Source organism: Mustela putorius, unplaced genomic scaffold (genome assembly GCF_011764305.1).
Source record: "Mustela putorius furo isolate JIRA1106 unplaced genomic scaffold, ASM1176430v1.1 tig00003863_pilon_pilon_pilon, whole genome shotgun sequence".
NCBI lineage: Eukaryota > Metazoa > Chordata > Mammalia > Carnivora > Mustelidae > Mustela > Mustela putorius.
In genome coordinates, this window is record NW_025422015.1 from 26059435 (window position 1) to 26072590 (window position 13156).

At 38.4% G+C, this 13156-nt stretch overlaps 1 protein-coding gene across 1 annotated transcript in view; it reads left to right on the forward strand.

The window, feature by feature from the left end:
• The first annotated feature begins 501 nt into the window (after window positions 1-501).
• The window catches only part of ECHDC1 (ethylmalonyl-CoA decarboxylase 1), a 66698-nt gene continuing 54043 nt past the window's right edge, over window positions 502-13156 (forward strand). The window contains 1 exon segment of the mRNA XM_004740165.3: window positions 502-771. Coding sequence (XP_004740222.1) covers window positions 564-771 — 208 coding nt within the window. The 5' untranslated portion in view covers window positions 502-563.

Here is a 13156-nt window from a genome sequence, read left to right on the forward strand (position 1 = left end):
CGAATTTCCTGCTCCAAGGTGTAATGGCTGCTCATTTCATATTAAACTGAAATAAAATACTTTCAATATTGGACTTCTTCCCATCGGTCCAAACTTGGTTCTCATTTCTTCCCTCCTATCCACTTCTCCATACCTTAAAACTTGCTTATCATCTCCTCTTCTTGGTACCTTCTGTTCCTCCCACCAGACGTTCCCTTATTTACTAAGATCTATACCTTCCGAAACTCCTGTAGACAAAACGATCCCAATCCCAGGGGAAAATGGCCTTCCTCTGCAGCTGTCTTCCAAAGACAGTCCTGTTTGCTCCATGGCACAGGTATGGGCACAGAATTCTAGGCCTTCTGAGCCTTCCAAAAATCCTACGACACGCAGGACATATGTTGAGTAATCGTTTAAAAAAAAAAAAAAAAAAGACAAATACTTCCCCCGTTCAGTAAGGCAGAAAAAACGTTCAAGAAGTAAAAGCTTTTGGTACCTTCCTTTCCCCTTCTGTTTCAAAATGCCCCAACCCAGCTTCCTCCGCCCTCCACTCTTCCCACGTAGACAGAATGCCTGAAAAATAAATGCAGTCTGCAGGCTTCGCGGGACCAGTCCTTAACTCTGTGTCCCAGAACCGAAAACGCCAAGCGGGTCCATTCACCCCAGGTTCGCTCACGACCCAAGGGAGGGTCTGTCTACCCAGGCCCGCCGCAGCGCGGGATTTCCGCGATCGGGGACCGGCGCCGGCGGGACCACGGAAAAGGGCTCCGGGAAAGGAGGAGTGCGAGCGAGGTAAAGAAGCCGCGAAAGGGCACCGGAACTCGACACAGGGGAACGCACGCGGCGGAACGAAGGGAGGCGCCGGCCAGGGAAAGAGGCGCCAGGGGGAGCGGAAGAAGGGAGCGGGGAGCGGAAGGAGGTCTGGGGGGAGCGGAAGGGGTAGCCGCCCGCCCTGCGGCGTGAGGGACTGAGTGGCCGCAGGACTGTGTGGCCGCAGGACCGTACTTGGAATGTCCTGCGAGCGAGGACGGTAGCTCGTCGCTGTGTAGTGGACTTTAGCGCTTCCCCACACGAATTCCGAGCAGAGACCCGCCCGGGCTCCGCGGCGCGTTCCGTGGGAGGCCATCGCGGAGGCCCACTGCCCTCTGCTGGGCGTGGGGACGCAGTGCCCAGAGCCGCGCGCGGACTTGGAGAGGTGAATGAGGGCGGCGGGAAAGGGACTCACACTGTTGGAAGGAGCGCGGCCAACCGCCCAGATGAATGTGTTCAGAATAGGGAGGCGTGATTTCAGCACACTAATTTAAATTCTAAATACTTTCGAGGTCCTGTGCTGCGCGGGTGAGGTCTCCCCGGACTTGTGAATTTGTCCTCTCTCTGTGTTACTTTGCTTAATTAACACTTAACGTTATTTGTTGGGTGCATTCGACTTTTCAGCAACAAACAATGTCCAGATCATTTGTTGGTGTGGGCTCTTTCCTTCCTGAAATTCTCCAGCGCCTCGATAATCCTTTAATGCTCCCCACAACCACCCACTAGTCACAAATACAGGGGGTTGGAACCGCAGAGAACTTAAATTACTGGTTGAAAGGGCTGATGAGGAACTTGAAAACAATCTCTATCGACCCCCTTCCCTCCTCCTTTCCTTTCCCCATTTGTTATCCGAGGACCGCACGTTTACCAGCGGTTGCTCCAGGAGCTGGACGTATAGAGATAAACGGGACGATGGCGAGTTTCACAGAGGATCCCTTCGGGGAAGCACTCTATTGGAGGAAATTACGGGGAGGGAGGAGTTGTAATTACGAATTCTGGGAATGGGAGGAGTAGTAAGTCGGCTGACCTCCTGTTGCCTGACCTGACGGAGAAGTGGGTAACAGTAGGTTCCATTCTGGGAAGAGAAGCCAGCTAGCAGAGACCGATGGAATTGAAACAGGGTGAGTGATGGGAGTAAGAAATAGGGCAGGTGGAGAGTTGGTTTGTGGACAGAGTCTCAAGCCTCCAGTAGCATTATGAATTCTTAATACTTGTATGCCAGATTGTTGCTGATTTATATTATTTGTCAGGCACTGTTCTAGGCATTGTAAAGACCTTCTTACTTTGCAAAATGCAGTTAAAAATTTATTCCATGAGGCTTAATAAAAATACTGTGCAAGCGGACAGTATTTTTATGCAGTCTAAAGAACTAAAGGAGATGAGGCGGCGTTCCTATGAGGAAAAGTGTAACAGGTGAGGTATCACAATTATATAGGTGATGAGTGAGGAGCAAAAACCTGAAGGATTTGAAAAACGAGAAAAGTTCATTTTGGCTATATGAAGAAGGGGGGTGTGTATGATGGCATGTAAATGAAGCTTGAAAAGTTGGTTGTATGATGATAGTCTAAAATGAAAGCAAAACTTGAAAAAGTTTTGTAGTGACAGTCTAGAATATTTATTTTTTGTTGTTTACCACTTGCCTCAGGTTAATAGTTTTCTTGTTAAGTAAGTATGCATCTGTTTTAATTTTCTGGATTTAGTAATTCTGATTTATGGTAAAATGGATTACATATGGCTTTCATGAGAAATGCAGCTTATTCCCCTTGCAAGGAGGGGAACTCTTTAAAAACCTTTGCAGAACTTTAACAAAAACGGGAGAGTAACACATGTAGTCGAAGATGTCCATAGGGCTCTCCTCTTTCCCTTTTCCAGTGGCGTGGTTAAGAGCTTATTTAGCTGATGTGACTGTGGCAGAACAGCAAAGCATCCTGCATGACAAAATTTAAACATAATGCTTTGTCCTGAAGAATGTTTATAAAACGTAAATTCCTCAGAACTTTTTCATTGCCTTATGATTCTGGAAGAGTCCAGAAATGATGATTGCTTAACCACATGCTTACACAGAACCTGAATCTCAGCCTTGTTTGTTCACGTGTACTTTCAGATACTATAGAAGTTTATTAGTGGCTGATATTTTTGTCATCTCCTTAGCACTGAACTCTTGTCTGATTTGGCCTTTGAATTTAAAATTGGGATGAAAGTATACATAAATAGGTGATTATCATATTTCTAGAACTGGATTTCTAAACTTGAGGTCAGCAAACCTAGGAGGCTTAAGCAGTACCCTCAAGTTTTTGTGGTACTCTTCTGTGGCATAGACAAGGGAACATGAGAAGAGAGAAAAGAAGGGTGAGTTAGTAGTGGAAGGGGGATAGGAATGAGGAAGAAGAGAAAAAAATGGAATTAACAGAAGGATATGTGAAGTATTTATTATAAGATTTATTTGGAAAAATCAGCATATCAAAGATGTCTAGTGAGGCAAAAATATTAGTTACATGTATGTTTAATTGTGTAATATTTAAAGATAAGGAAATAATAGACCTGATGGCATATATACTAATTGCCCTTCTGTTGTTGGATATTGGAGAGGTAATATATGAGGACAGAACGGGCTCCTTATAAGAGAGAAGATATATTGTTCATTGATTTTGTTATTCCACAGTAATTAAAAAGGCTATCGATAAAAAATGCTAATGATTTTGTAAGTTTTATTTCTTATTTTCTAGTTTATTTTCTAGTTTCTTTGTTCTTTTCCCTAAGCAGAATACTGTGGGAAACAGCCAAATTTAGTTTCTGAAAATAGCCATCAAAGTCCTTATTAAGTTTATTTTGGCACCTTTTTAAATGTTGAAGGCATGGTAAATATAGAGAAGACCAGGACCTCTGCCTCAGTTGAATTTTCCATCGAGTTTCTATTCTATGTCTGATATCTCCAGGGACACGACATGCTTAGAGAATATCCAGGAAAGAGCTTGGATGTATTATCTTTGGCTCTGGCTCTGTATATATACCTTCCGGTTTTGTGAACTGACCTGATTAAGCTCTGTTTATATACCTTCCAGTTTTGTGAACTGACCTGATTAAGTGATCTTGAGAGCTTATTTTCCTAGACTGGAAGCAGGCATAAGGAACCCTGAGCCCTACTCTATTTGATCTTCTTTAAATGGAAAAAGATAAAGGCAGCCCCAGGTTCCTTTTACCACATAAGCCTCTTAGAGTGAGAGACAGACCGACATAGAGACAAAAAGGAGAACAGAACTAAGAGAACAGAACTGTAGTTCCAGGGCAGATAGTTTCACTTTGTTGATTAGTATGCAAAACCACACACTGAATTACTTGTTTTGCCTCAAAACCCCTACTTTGGAAGGTGAAGAAGAGAAAGTGAGGCAAAGTAGGTCAAATCTCAGATTCCCTCTTTAAGTTTGCCACTAACAGTTATTAAATGTTAACCTCAGTACCACTGGGTCAATTGTCTCTCCTCCCAAGAAAGTTAGAGAATGTAACAGTCTAGACCTGACCTAAGATTCCTCCTGTAAGAGAAATTTTACATAAAGAACAAAGAAGATTACCAGTCAGATCCTTGTAAAATATGTATTGCCAACTATACATATTATAGATAGAATGATGTCTTATTATTTATTACTTCACTTCTTAAAAAGTATTGATATTTTTTATTAGTGAAACAATAAAGATTGTGTTGTATGCAAAGCCATTTTGTAAACACGAAAGGAAAATCATACCCTTGCACATTTGTAACTACATATCCTGGACTTGGATTTCATAGAAACCCAACAGTGAAATAAATTTTTCTATTTTGCAAATAGAGATCTTAACATAATAGTTTAGAAAATGATGGGTAGGTACTGTAGTGCCTACACAGTAATAACCATATTAAGGTTTATTTAGTTCCACAAATATTAAATGTGAAACTGTGTGCTAAAGCCTGTGAATAAGATGCAGTTCTGCCCTTAAAAATTTTTTATTGTCATGGAGGGAGGAGCTTCATTTCTAATTCTCTAAGGTACTTCAATAAGGACTCTTTAGTAGTTGTCAGACCTGCCAGACTATATGGCCACTGTGTTCTTTGTTTAGTATAGTATCTTTATGGCTGTGTGTTCTTTGTTTGCTATCTTCAATGTAGAGAAAGAGTATTTAGGAAACTAGTTTTGAAAATGGCCATTTAGAAGATTGGGAGAGATTATTGGTAAAGGCAGAGGCAGCCCCCAAAGTTTGGAATGATATCCTTCAGTTAAAAAAAAAAATTGAGGGGCGCCTGGGTGGCTCAGTTGGTTAAGCCGCTGCCTTCGGCTCGGGTCGTGATCTCAGGGTTCTGGGATCGAGTCCCACATCGGGCTCTCTGCTCAGCGGGGGGCCTGCTTCCCTTCCTCTCTCTGTGATCTCTTCCCTTCCTCTCTCCTACTGTGATCTCTCTCTGTCAAATAAATAAATAAAATCTTTAAAAAAAATTGAGAAATGTTATATACATACATATAGTGAAAAATGCATAAGAAGAATTTAAAGAACAATAATAAAGAAACAACAAAGAAAATAAGTGTGTATCCCTTACCTAGGTTAAGAAAAAAAAACATGTGTTTTCTGAAACCTAACTTTTTTAGTGTGTGTTAGGTGACTCAGGCAATAGCTTTCTTCATAATATCTTCATTTATTTTCATACTGGCCAGATGACCTGAGTTTCAAATCAGGAAATAAATGTAATAATACTTTCTAGAAGTAGTATATGAACAATAGTGTGTATAGTTTTATAACCATCTCATAAATACTTTGATTTAATTAAATAGCATATGTACAAAATATTTTACTGTCCATTCAAAAGGCTTGTGGTTCTAGCTATGGAGTTACATGGAATTATGTCTAAAGTTTTAAAGGTTTTTATAAATTGATAATTTATTTAAAAATAAGTATTTATTTCAAGAAAAATAGAGTGAGAACTTTGGTTGAGAGCATTTTTATTGTTTTAAAATTTGACAGAAGGTAAGCTTTAATTGTGAAAAAGAAATGTGGGCTTTATTTTTTTTTTTCTTCTAGATTTGTTTCATGGAGGGGAGTGGAACTATACAATCATGCTAATAGATGAGCAGTAACATAATCTTCTGAAGAAATGACACTCTGAAAATATGTAAGATGAGAGTATTTAAGGGTGGCTCCCTCTGCCAATATTTTGACCATAAGGCACTACAAAGAAAAGCAAGCCTGAGTTTACGTTTTCTTTCAGTTACTGTCCAGGAGACCTGGAATATTGCCTGATTTTTGTTGTGGTTCTCCTTAGAATTTTAAACTTTGGAAAGAATGAAGGAAATAAAATACCATAACTTTTTGCAGGTGATTTAATGTCATTGGATCCTTTTTTGCCTATAGAAAATCCTTAGATTTCTTTTTCTTAGATTTTATTTGAGAGAGAGAGAGAGTATGAGCAGGGGAGGAGCAGATGAAGAGGGAGAAGCAAACTCCCCACTGAGCAGGGAGCCCGGTGTGGGACTTGATCCCAGAACTCTGGGATCATGACCTGACTCGAAGATAGATGTTTAACCAGCTGAGCCACCTAGGTGCTCTGGAAAATGCTTAGATTTCATGATGAAAGTTTACTGGTGAAGGAAAAAAAAATCCTTTTATGATGTCAAGACTATATTTTAAGTATGTTGTAAATCTCTAACAGAGCTTACTAAAAGGAGGAACTTTATTCTGGTTTTGATTAGATGAAGTATATTTGCTTTTTGTGTGCATCTTTTTGTTTCCTCGATAAAACTAAAAAAAAAATTTAAGTTAGGTAAGCTTAGGGTAAGTTAGGGTAAGGTTACTTTTTTTTCTCCTTGAAACAGTTAGCAACTAGTCACTAGTCAGAACTCAATAAATACCATTTAATTGTTACCAATTATATCTTACCAAATGCTTTTATCATATGTATGTATGTTTATGCACTAAGATCCCAGTCTGTGAATTTGTTGGCCATCAAAACCTATATACATAGGTGTCATTTCCATGCAAAGGAACTATTCAACCTTTTATTTTTATTTTTATTTTTATTTTTTTTTTAAGTAGGCTCCATGCCCATTGTGGGGCTTGAACTTGTGACCCTGAGATTGAGAGTCACATGCTCTACCAATTGGGCCAGGCAGGCACCTCTCAAGTCCTTTTTTATTTCTTAGAAAGGAATTATTGCCTATTTTAAATAATTTGATGAAGACTACTATCCTGTTTTAAAATATCTTAATTGCTAATATTGTCAAAATTTGTCCTTAGAGTAGCAAAGAAGGTGTCACAACTCCTTTTTTTTAAAACAGTCTTGAGATTTTTAAATTTTTTTTTACACATCATGCCATGAATTCATAAGGAATAGGTTCCAACAGCTCAGGCTCCTGTCCATTGGTTCTTACAAAATGTGCTTTTCTGGGTAGAGCGGGCTGATGCTTCAGTTGAACTCAAACGCCTTTCTCTTTGGCTTCCTTCTTTTTCTGATCATTTTCCTTCACATTCTTCAGGAAGCTGTTTGGCTCTTTGAATGCTTGATGTGCTCAATACATGAATTCTCTTAGAAAGAATCTTGCTCTTGGGCGCCTGGTTAAAGCCTCTGCCTTCGACTCGGGTCATGATCCCACGTCCTGGGATCGAATCCCCATTGGGCCCTCTCTGCTCAGTGGGGAGCCTGCTTCTCCATCTCTCTCTGCCTGCCTCTCTGCCTGCCTGCCTTCTTGTAATCTCTGTCTATCAAATAAATAAATTAAAAAAAAATCTTTAAAAAAAATTTAGAAAAAAAAGTATCTTGCTCTTGTTTGTTTACAGCAGTGCCAAGGGCATGCTAGATAACATTGTAGACTCTTCCAGTTTTGCTATGGTAACATCTGTGGGGGCTTTCCTGTTTGAACAGTGCCCATCCCCTTGATGGTTACCATATCACCTTTCTTAAAGATTTGCATGTATGTGGCCAAAGGCAACTCCAGGTTTTCTAAAAGCCTAGGGAATGGACTGTGGCTGTCTTTTCCTCTTTTCCTTTGTGTTGATCTTTTGGCAAATTACTGAAAGATGGCTGTTCCCATTACAACTCATTTTGAATGGTACGTTTTTGGTATATTTCACTATTTTTCCAATGGACATTGACTCCTGAACTTGGGTCTAAGAGTAATGAAAGGGGAGTGAAAAAAACCAGTGGTTGGTTTGCCTGGTGGTGGAGCATAATGTTCAAAAAAGAATTCTTGAGCTGTGTATGGTGCAACTTAGTTTAAGTAGCACTGACTGGGGACCCTTGCGCAGAAAGAGCTACTACACTTTTACTCTATGAAGTTGGTGGTTATATGCTTAGTGCTCAAGGAGGAGGAGACATGTGGGGCAGGTGTGTTAGATCATAAATGTCTTCTTTGAATTTCTGCTTGTAGTCATAAAACTACTGTGGCAAGATTTCTCTCGTGCTTATCATTAAATTCAATATTAACTATCAGTGAGAGATCTGGGCAGTCTTGAGACACCCTAAGAATGTCGCTACCAAAAAAAAGAATGTAGCTATCAGTGCAGATTTGATCCTTATCACAACTATGAAGGCTATAGGTTAACTTTCTAGGCTAAAGAACATTTTTCTGCTTCTATCCCTCCTCTGTTAGAGATGAGAAATTATTCACATGGCTGGAGCTTATGAACATGAATACATCTTGTCGTGAAGATCCTGGTTTTGTTAAATTTTTTTCAAGCCCCAATCCTTGTCATTCTCAATAAATCCTGAGATTTTTAGCATAGGCTTCTTTTGCCAGCTCAAGAGATCTTGAGGCAACTTGATATTTACATATGGGTGATAATCTAGGAAGCCTCCAAATCCTTGTGTTTTTTCATAACCACTTCATACTTAGTAATAACATTTTATTTTTGAAGTTTTCCTACCCAGTCCCACTTCCTATAGACCTAAATTTTCTACCTTTATTACTTTATTTCCTCTTCAGTTTCATGCTCAAGTCCTGAGAAGCCACCTTATTTTAAATTTTTTCAATCTCTTTGAAAATGTGTACATAGATTTATACTTCTGTGGGTGTACATTTGACGTATACAATTCACTTATTAAAAATAAATGAAAATATCTTGAAATTAATTGAAATATTTAACATTGCAGTTCTATGTACTTGAGATCAAGAATACTTTCAACAAAAGGATTTGTTCTTGTCCAGGACAGTTTTGCTTTCAGTTAAAGATTATTAGTTCATTTGACCAGAATAGCTCATTTTTAGTGATGCTAGATAACTAATGACCATAATTATAGAGGTACTTCCTTTCCATAGACAGAGCTTTTACTCTCCTTTGGAAAAGCAGGCACCTATGCTTTTGAATCAGGCTTAAGTTTTGAGAACTGGGGCTATGAAAAGGAAAGAAATAAGGTAGATATAGGCAATAACATGCAGTAATATTTGCAGGAAAATGATTTATTTCAAATGAATGATTGTTTACAGCAATGCCAATAGCATGTAGTAGTAATTGTCAACGTTTAGAGATTGCCTCATTTTCTTCAGTTTTACGGTATCATGTAATTTTCCTATCTGTCCAATAATTTTATGTAGTACCAATCAAGTACCTTTTATTACACTAATACAGGGGGTGGGAACATCTATAATATAAATTTATTCTGCATTTGTTCTGCATCATTACGTATTTCTTTGTTATAATTGGATTCTTTTGTTCATTTTGAAATTTATTTCAGATGGGGCGCCTGGGTGGCTGAGTGGGTTAAGCCGCTGCCTTCGGCTCAGGTCATGGTCCCAGGGTCCTGGGATCGAGCCCCGCGTCGGGCTCTCTGCTCAGTGGGGAGCCTGCTTCCCCCCTCTCTTTCTGCCTGCCTCTCTGTCAACTTGTGATCTCTCTCTCTGTCAAATAAATAAAAAAAATCTTTAAAAAAAAAAAAAGAAATTTATTTCAGAAATCTTGCAATATCTCCTAAGTTAACCGAAGATTTCCTGTAATAATACAGGATTATGTTTGATAAGCATTCCCTTTAGGTTTCAATATCTTCAAGAGGCTTTACATGTGTTAAAACTAATTCATACCATAGAATCTGTCATCTTAATTGTATCATTTTCTAATCTGATAGGACTAGTGGTGGGATGGGAGAGTGGTATAGAAGTAAGCATATTATATGAGTTTTGGAAAAGGAGTTTAAAATTGGCCTCAGGTGAAGGTATTAAACGTCATTTTAAGTACTTAGATATTTTATTTTGCAACTTGTAACTTTTGACTACTTTGGTTGCTTACTGGGTACTGTTTCGTCACTTTGACTCAGACCAGTATTACTTATAGTCCATAAGTGGGCCCCTTGTGCTTTTATTATTCTTTACTGATAGGTTAATGTTAATAACTATAGCCACAGACAAATAGTCACTTTTTGGGCAGGGGAGGAAAGGAGCATGGACATGTCTGGGTTTTTTTGAGAGGGAGAGAGAGAGAGAGGAAGAGAGAGGAAGAGGAAGGGAGTGAGGGAAGTTGGCAGAGGGATAGAATCTTTTAAGAGGACTCCCTGCTCCCAACCCGGGACTCAATCCCACAACCCAAGAGGTCATGAGATCATGTGATTATGAAATCATGACCTGAGCCGAAACCAAAAGTGGGATGCTTACCTGACTGAACCACCCAGATGCCCTGGACATGTTCTGTTCTAAATAAACACTTGTCTGCTTATTTCCATGCATGTGAGCACTTCGCATCCTTTCCACTTAGCCTGCATATTTTCTTTTAAATTTCTAGTCATTTTTATTCCAGAATGCAGAGACAATGCCTAGATCTACTATAGCCTAAACTACAATAAGTAGAGCCTCTTTCCCTGGTCCTCTTTTCCTATAAGTTTTAGGAATGAATTGATAAAAATCTAAAAGAATTTGATTCTGGTTAGGATCCTTGAAATCTTAACCCTGTTAGGAATAACCCCAGGAGTTGTTAGAAATAATTTTGAAAGCTTTTGCATGGACAGATGAATGTTCAAGTTGAATATAAATGACAGAGATTCTAAGAAAAATTTTACTAAGTTCCAGAGTGCTAACTTCCACTTCTAGGTCAAGTAACTTCTGGGTTCAAAGAACTTGTTATAGTTAAGGTGCTCTTTTTTTTTTCTTTTTTTTGTGAGATTTTATTTATTTATTTGAGAGAGAGAGAGAGCATGAGAGGAAAGAGGTCAGGGGGAGAAGCAGACTCCCCGCCGAGCAGGGAGCCCAATGGGGGACTCGATCACAGGACTCCAGGATCATGACCCGAGCCGAAGGCAGTCACTCAACCAACTGAGCCACCCAGGAGCCCCAGTTGAGGTGCTCTTAATATCTTTTAGGAAGTGCCTGAAAGGGCTTCTTACTTAGATTGCCAGTGGTCTAAGATCTCAGCTTTTGTGTTTAGACATTTGAAAGTTATCCTGTAAATTTTCTTTAAAATACTGAGGGGAAGCAGAAGAAGGGTTGTATGTGTTGTATGTGAGATGGCAGTTAGATGAAACAAGTTTTCAAAAATGTTGATGATTTTCAAGCTATGAGATAAAAATTCTCTATACTTCTCTCTACTTTTGTGAATGTTGGAAAATTTTATTCTTTCTACTTTTGTGAATGTTAGAGAATTTCAGAAATGAAAAGTTGTTGTTGTTTTTAAGAAGGAGTTGGGGGCCCCTGACTGGCTCAGTCGGTTAAGTGCCTGACTCGATTTCAGCTCAGGTCATGATCTTAGACTCTTGGGAATGAGCCCTGTGTCAGGCTCCATGCTCAGTGCAGAGTCTGATTAAGATTTTTCTCTCTCCCTCTCCCTTTGCCCCTCTCCCACCACTCAGGCTCTCTCTATCTTGCAAATAAATAAATGAATAAAATCTTTTAAAAAATTAAAAAAATAAAAAGAAAGAGCTGAAGGCAATATGAATAAGTGTTAACATTTACTAAAAATGAGGAATGGGTATTCGTTATATTTTTTTTCCTATTTTTTAAAAATCTTGGAACATTTCAGAATTAAACTTAAAAAAATTGCCTTGGATGCTGGAACACTGAAAAGAAATAAAATAAAATAAAATGGAAAAAAATTGCCTCTCCATCCATGAGTATTAAAATATGAGGCTGTTTTCTGACAAATTAAGCTCATAAAATGTAGAATAAATGTCAATTTGTTAGCCTTGATGTATACTAGTGAGTACCCTTCCAGTAGGAAGAAAGAGGATTAACTGTTAAGACCATAAGGAGTTTGTTAGTAAGAATAAAGTTGTGGCAGTTGAAAGTCACAGCACTTATGGCACCTTTTTTATTGGAGGAATAGCATTAAGGTCTTGTTCTTGGATATTGTTTTCAAAGACAACAAGCATCTAACTCACTACCATTCTTTTTTGTTAAACCCTCTCCTATGTATCACAGCACATTAGGTCATACTGTGTCTAATATGAATTATATTTTATTTACTTTTTTTTTAGATGAGTTTAAGGAACATCTTGGTCTCCTCCATATTGTATTCAAAGTCATCTTAATGAGGAAATTTTGAAATACTGTTCTTAAGTTCTTAAAGTATATCTGTTTAGGGGATTGCGTTCCATTGTGTAATACTTTTAGATACTTTCACAGTTACAAGTATTCTGCTGAGTCACTTTAACAAGAATGTCCCTTTGAAGGTGAAACAATTTAAAATAGAAGGGAGATCATATTGTAATCTTTAGATGACCTGTTCTCCACCTGCTTCTGATATCATTTTATAACTCACATATTAGAGATCTTTCTAAAGGTATAAAAACAAACTTGTGACATTCCATTTGGCAACCTAATGATTTATTTTCTTCATTAAGCATTTAAATACCTTGTTTGTGTTGAGCACTATACTCGGTCCTAGTGACAAAGGGTATGTACTTCAGAGAACTGCTCTTAGGAAGCTTCCTGTCTGGTGAGAAAGACAAATGAAAAATAAAATTAAAATGATGTGTAAAATGTGCTAAAATGTAATCATATAATGCATTGAGATAGAATAAATAAAAGGAATAATTATCTCTGCTTAGGAAATTACTTATAAGAGCAAATTTAGGAATTTAGGTTTTAAAGATGATTAGGGACTTACCAGGTCAGTGAGGAAGGAAAGGCATTATATGGGGATGTAATAATATAGAATAGCAAGGTAAATTTGTGAAATTCTAGTCGTTTGGTGTCCACACAGACTATGTGTAGAGATGTTAGGAGAGACTTAAGTTACCAATAAGGGCCCAATCAAAGTGAGCTTTGGACTTGATCCTTTTGTTATTAGAAAGCTACTGAAAAACCCTATGTTTGGAATAATTTGACTAGATTACAGAGATAGCTCTCATTTTAAGGAGTAGTGTGAAACTAATTGGTGACATATATGTTATATAATGAGGTTTGAACTATGTTGATAGTAGAAGGAA